The sequence below is a fragment of the Dioscorea cayenensis genome, chromosome 5 (genome assembly GCF_009730915.1).
Source record: "Dioscorea cayenensis subsp. rotundata cultivar TDr96_F1 chromosome 5, TDr96_F1_v2_PseudoChromosome.rev07_lg8_w22 25.fasta, whole genome shotgun sequence".
In the NCBI taxonomy this organism is placed as follows: Eukaryota; Viridiplantae; Streptophyta; class Magnoliopsida; order Dioscoreales; family Dioscoreaceae; genus Dioscorea; species Dioscorea cayenensis.
Window position 1 is genome coordinate 20,201,215 of NC_052475.1, and position 6,833 is coordinate 20,208,047.

Consider the following 6,833-nt stretch of genomic DNA (forward strand, 5'->3'; position numbering starts at 1 on the left):
ATTAGTTAAGTTTGGGTTAATAAAAAAAACTTAAATTTATATTATACAATACAGAGTCTCAAATATCTATATCCATGCATATTTATTAAATTGACCCATATAAAACTTCAATTAATATATTCATTAAATATGTCAATAAATTAGCCAAACCAATCTTTTGACTATGAGAGATGCAAACCAAATACATAAATACCAAATATGGTAGATTCAATTGTATATATATATATATATATATATATATATATATATATTCAAATCAAAATTTATTAATTGATATGAGACTGTTAGCACTCTCCTCAATCTTTTTTATGAATATGTACATTATTTAATATTTAGCATGCATCTTAACAACTCTAAGTAAAAGAAGTTGTTCTCACATACCAACTCTATAGCTTGATCATTTGCATGTGTCATATGTGTCTCAAGAAGTTAGGAGAGAGTGGTTGAGAGTTTGAAACTTGTCTAAATAAAGTTTGAGATCACCTGATGGAACCCATGAAGTAACTAGAAAGCAACCTAATCATCAATCTGATATTCTTCTAATTCCCATTCATTTCATACCAAAACAATCTAGTTCACTGTGAGCAAAAGAAGCATATATAGATATTGAAAAGTAAAATGAAACATATTCTATAATATTCTCATCAAATGAATAAATTAATTATCTTGATGTGTTCTCTCATATAAAAGCTTAACAATGATCGATATGAATTGTAATCTTCTCCTCCTTATTAAGCAAATGAGGTGTCTATTTCAATTAGTTTGACACTTTGTCCTTTATGGAATTAAAAAGAATTAATAGAATAGTGCTATGGTTAATTATTTAAGTAATGGCCACTTGGTTTCCATGATGAGTGGAACAATAGCATTTTCTTTTTAACATTTGGAAAAGTCAAGTCTTCATTGATTTCTCAATTTGATTTTTAACCTCACTAATTGGCCAATTTGTCATCCTAAACGTATACTCTAATTTGATAGGATGTGTTATCATAAATTATCCAAACTTGTTCAAGATTCAAACAAGTGGTTATGTCATGCAAAATATTTTTTATGATGAAGAATGTGATTCTCTTGATATATGTGTATGGTGTGCATTTTAATTAAATTGAGAGTCAAGAGTTCTCATTAAAGTTTTCAAAGAGAATCTAGAGGAATCTTACACATTTGTATCAAAAAAGGGAAATTATTCCTTACATTAAAGCCTTGAATTTTTTTCTTTTATTATCTTATCTTTTTTTTTTCTTTCTTAGAAAGTAGGTAAAGGTCATTAGGATTGTGCTTGATTTGTTCGGTTGCTATTTCCAATTTATATCATTTTTTGTTTGCATTAAATTAGTTTAAAAAGTAATAATTAACAGTAATAATAGGAGACAAAAATAACTTAATTTATTATTAAAATTTTTATATTTGTTCAACTCTTATTCATTTAAAGTTTATTAGTTCAAGATGTATGTATCCAAATTAACAAATTGAAAAAAGAAAATCATACTGTGACAACTTCTAAATACAATGATTAATAGTCTAAAATTCAATACTAAGAAAAAAGATAATGACTTTTTAAAATCCAAATCAATCTTAATCTACAAATGGATTACTCATAGAAAAAAATAAAATAAAAGTTCTAATTAGTAAGACTATTAATTGTGAGATTTGAAGACCAAAAGATATAGTTAAGGGCAATCATATCTTCTTATGAATAGACAAAGTTATTGGACACTATCAAAGAATGATTAGCAAACGTTAATTAATTCTTTATCACCAAATTAGTTTGATGGGTAATGAAAGGTGATAGCATTAATTAAGGTTGTTCTCTAAGGAAGATAAACACCTATAAAGTTTGTGACTTATGAGCTTATCTTAGAGACAATTTAAACTCTAAAAAGAATGTCCCAACTTAATTAAAACATTATTATAACAAAGCACTTAAACAAAAAGCAGCAAAAAAAAAGTTAGTGAGAACTTTCTCATAAGCATCCTCTACCTCTTCATCTTCAATAAATGAAAAGAGATTCTCTTGTATTATTAAAGCCAAGTAGGTATGCAAGCAAGTGGAAGTCCCTCCCTCTTCAAAGTTGAAGTCAAACATCAAGAGTTGAAAAGCCAATGGTTAGTGCTTGATATTAAATTAATTAGTAGAGAACTATATGAAATTTTACTATTGATCATGCAAGGGACTAATGCCCACTCTAAAATGCTTATATAAATACACACACACACACACACACACACACACACACACACACACACACACACACACATATATATATATATATATATTCATTGTGTCATCATTCAAGTGTATAATCCATGTAGCTTATCATTAGTGACTAGTGAGCTTGTTTTCTTTCCAACCACCTTGTTGATGCATAGGGGATCTTTGTGATAATATTAGCAAAAAACATTGGATCTTATAATAATTCTAAAATTAAATATATATTTTGATATGAGTAATAATAGGAAGATCGATGATTTGTGAAAAGTTTTCATGTTGTATTCATCACATAACGCAATTGTCTTTTTTTTTTTAATTTATTTATTCTGGACTACTTTATCTTCCATAATGATGAAAACAAAAGAATAATAAACAACTTATCAATCATGCACTTATTAAAACTCTTTCTACAAGAAACTATGATTTTTTATTATTATTATTATTTAAAACATTTTTCAAAATTCTAAACTTAAACCACATTTGAATCATTTCTCTTTTATGTGATAAGCACATGTATACTCTGATCAAAAGGCATAAACATAAAAGATAATAATGAGCTAATTATATGCCCTTATATAATAATGACGCACGAGATTAAGCGGTTCTGCATGGCGTATGCCTCAGTCTGGTGTTGACTAATAGTATCCTTATGTAACAGTGTGTATTTACAAACCCATGTAATGAGCATTTAGTAATCAAATTTTTTATAATGGGGTTAGTATTACTGGATCCAGGAGGCAGTCATACGGCTGGTTGAGAGTAACAGTAACACCCATTAGGATCTGACTCATTAACTGTGCGACGTCAAATCATCTCCATGAGTACAACCCTTATCTTTTCTGAAAGAACCACCGCATCATGTTGTTAGCTCTAAATTAAAATATACATATACATATATATGGATGAAAGTATTATCAACTATGATGCTGATAAGATAAATATCATATCTAAAAGTCCAAGTCTAATTACAACCAATTTATTATACAATCATTAAACACTCTCTCTCTCTCTCTCTCTCTCTCTCTCTCTCTCTCTCTCTCTCTCTCTCTCGTGTGTGTGTGTGTGTGTGTGTGTGTGGAATGTACAAGAAGCATGTAAGTGCAAAACAAAATAAAACAACTGAAAAAAACCAATAATAATGGACAGAAAAGACAGTTTTTACTGGCATGCTTAGGTGGCAACAACAGTTAAAAAGAGAATCTACTTATCTACACCACAAAAAATTCCTCATTGCTTTTATTAATATATATCAGATGTGAATATATATGTATGTGCTGAAGAGGACAAATATATATATATATATATATATATATATATATATGCATCCAAACACACATGGTGAGAATGTGTCCACAAAATAAAATTCTCCAAAACTCCAACCAATGCCCCCCCATGTTTTTGGATAGTTTTAAGGCCACATGAATGAGGTGTTTGTAGGTGATCATCAGATCTTGGAGGAATTGAAACAAGGTTGAAGAAGATGGCAAGGAAATGCTCTCATTGTGGCAACAATGGCCACAATTCAAGGACTTGTAGTAGCAGTAGTAATAATGGTAGTTCAATTGGGTTGAAGCTTTTTGGGGTGCAACTTCTTCAAATGGCTTCTTCGTCTTCTTATTCTTCTTCTCCTTCTACTTCTTCTTCTTCTTCTTCATCAGCTTTGCATATGAAGAAAAGCTTTAGCATGGATTGCTTGGGACCATCATCTTCTTGTTATCATGTTTGTTCTAGTTCATCACCTTCATCTTCTTCATCATCTTCTCTTGTTTCCATTGAAGAAGCCACTGATCATCATTGTAAGGTTTCTAATGGTTATCTCTCTGATGGTCTTTTGGGAAGAGGAGCTCAAGAGAGAAAGAAAGGTGAGTCCTTTTTATTAATTAATTACTATATATATACACATACACACATCTTTCTTGTTCTATATGTATCATTTATGCTGTTTTTCTTATTCTAGGAATTTCCCTCTCTTTGTCTCTCTAAGTTATTTTTCTTCTTCTTCTTCTACTGTTTTTGTTTCCTTTTTATGATAAAAGATGATGAAAAAGAGAAAAACAAGAGAAGATTTATTAGGACTTTTCTCTTGTTCCCTCTCACAAAATCTTAAACTGATCACTTTCTTCTAATGACAAAAAGATTACCAAAAGAAAGAAAAAGAAAATGTATATATGTCTCTCCTTTTTGTTCTTCTTCCCTTTCTTCCTTGGCAGGGATCTTTTCTTTTATATATATATTCACAGATGATCAACCAAATTAATTACCCAACAAAAACAAAAAAAACCCCCACAAGACAATCTCAAAAGACAACATCTCTGTTTCTTTTGTCTTGGTAAGAACCTTGTAACATTATTCATTAGGTCTTCAACATAAGGAATTAATTAATCACACACACACACACACACATAAATATGTACTTTTATTCAAAAAAAAAATAATAATAATAATAAATATGTACACAAACTAGACAAAGTTATATCTTTAATATCTTGTTAATTTCTTCTTTAATTTCCTTTATGTTAATGAATGGTGAAAAAGATATATAGATCTCTTTCATCTTTACAAACTCTCTCAAAGTAGTACATGTGTAACTTTCATTTTATCAGGTGTTCCATGGACTGAAGAAGAACACAGAACCTTTCTGGCAGGTCTTGAGAAACTAGGCAAAGGAGACTGGCGTGGCATCTCACGCAACTTCGTCACAACAAGAACTCCAACCCAAGTTGCAAGCCATGCCCAAAAGTATTTTCTCAGACAAACCAATCCCAACAAGAAGAAACGCCGCTCTAGCCTCTTTGATGTGGTACTACATACATTCATCTTCCACTTCCATCCAATGCATGCATGCTTGTTTACATATATATCTTCTTTAATTTTAATATATTTATAATAATCTTAAAGTATTCTTCTTCTCTTATTTGTTTCTTTTAATTCAGGTTAAAAGTTCAGACAAGTTCACAACTCCAAAGCTCATACAAGATTCATTCACTCTTTCTCTTGCTCCATCATCAATAATGAGTTCTTCAAGTACTCTTGATCATCATCATCATCAACAACAACAACAACAACAACAACCACCACCACAACAACCACCACCACAGCTTGATCTAGAGCTTAGCATCTCCTCCCCTGGCATTGGCACTGTTAGAGTTACCTAAAGTACGTAGTAGATCTGAAGAATCAATTAAGGAAATGTATAACTACTTATAATTAATATATATTTCAATGTATTTTCTTATGTTTTAATTAGTATGATCATTATAAGTAACAATAACAACAAGAGAGAGTTTGTTGTTTTGTGATGATAATGACTTCATTGGTGTGTGGTTCTTGATATATATATATATATATATATATATATAAACTGAAGGTGATGCATGAGCTCATAATGTTCACACAATTAAAGAGCTAAGGAAAAGGACTTGCAATCTCTTAATTAATGCTTCACTTTTATTATTGCTATACTTTGTTAGCTCTGATGTATACCATTACCTAATCTGGGATATATAAAGTGGATGGATTTAGTAAACCAACTTGCTTCCATTAACTAGTGTTTGTTGCAAGGGTACCCAAATTAACTGATGCTAGCTTCTTAATTTAATAAAATCCTTTTATGGTTGAATGCCTTTTCTATTTGTGGTTACTTTGCCAATGTAAATTTGGATCCTTTCTTCATCCTTTGCCTCTTTAAGCATCTACAAACAAAAGAAAATTTTGGGTCTTCTATTTAATGCATAAGATAAGGTTGCTAAATGAATATATGTATATATATATATCAAAATATCTCCCTTAAAGGGATTGTGGGGTGTGTGTATATGTGTTTGTTTATGAATTATGGATTGTGGATATGGCATTGATATATGTATTAAAATATATTAAGATAAAGTATTAATATGAGATAAATATAAGAATTAAGTGAATATAATCATTTCTTGTTATATATGGTCATCTTTTATATCAGTTGTTTCGTGCTTTGATTGTTTTATTTCAATGGATGTGATCCATCTATTTATATATATAATTGATATAACTATGAAAAAAAATTAGGTAGGAGCAATTAATCTTTGAACAAATAAATTAATAAACATATATAAGATCATATATATATGAAGCTAGCCTTCAAATTAAAGAAAATAAAAATAGTGTTGCATGCTTTTCTATGTTTATATTGACATTAGTGTGGCTTCTAAGACTTTATCACCCTTTTTAAGATAATATATTGATTGTCTAACCTTATCTCATGAATGATTGAACAAAGAAAACAAAGGTTTCTTAATGCTTTTATTCCAACTTATGTTCCAAAATTTAGGAAACACAAACACCATCAAGATTAAATTTATCTTATCTGTTTTGTTATCCTAATTGCAACTGACCTACATATTCTTTTGTTTAAATCATGGATTAAATAATTGAAGATATAAAACCATCATACTAATTGCTCTTGATTTGATTGTCACCATTTCTTTTCCAACCATCTGCACCATGAAAGATCACAAATCATCACATCAGACAAAACCTTATCTTTGTCTTTGGAGAAGTCCAAATCTCCACATTGATTGATTGTTTGTTTGATGCTACCTAAAGGTCCTTTAATTATATAATGAGAAGTTATCACAGTATCATA

At 29.7% G+C, this 6,833-nt stretch overlaps 1 protein-coding gene across 1 annotated transcript; it reads left to right on the plus strand.

Moving 5' to 3' along the window:
* Window positions 1-3,533: 3,533 nt before the first annotated feature.
* Window positions 3,534-5,511, plus strand: LOC120260530 (transcription factor KUA1-like). The gene is made up of 3 exons (XM_039268019.1): window positions 3,534-4,074; window positions 4,816-5,012; window positions 5,146-5,511. The coding sequence occupies exons 1-3, from the start codon at window positions 3,693-3,695 to the stop codon at window positions 5,365-5,367; spliced, it is 801 nt and encodes a 266-aa protein (XP_039123953.1). The 5' UTR covers window positions 3,534-3,692; the 3' UTR covers window positions 5,368-5,511.
* The last annotated feature ends 1,322 nt before the right edge of the window (window positions 5,512-6,833 follow it).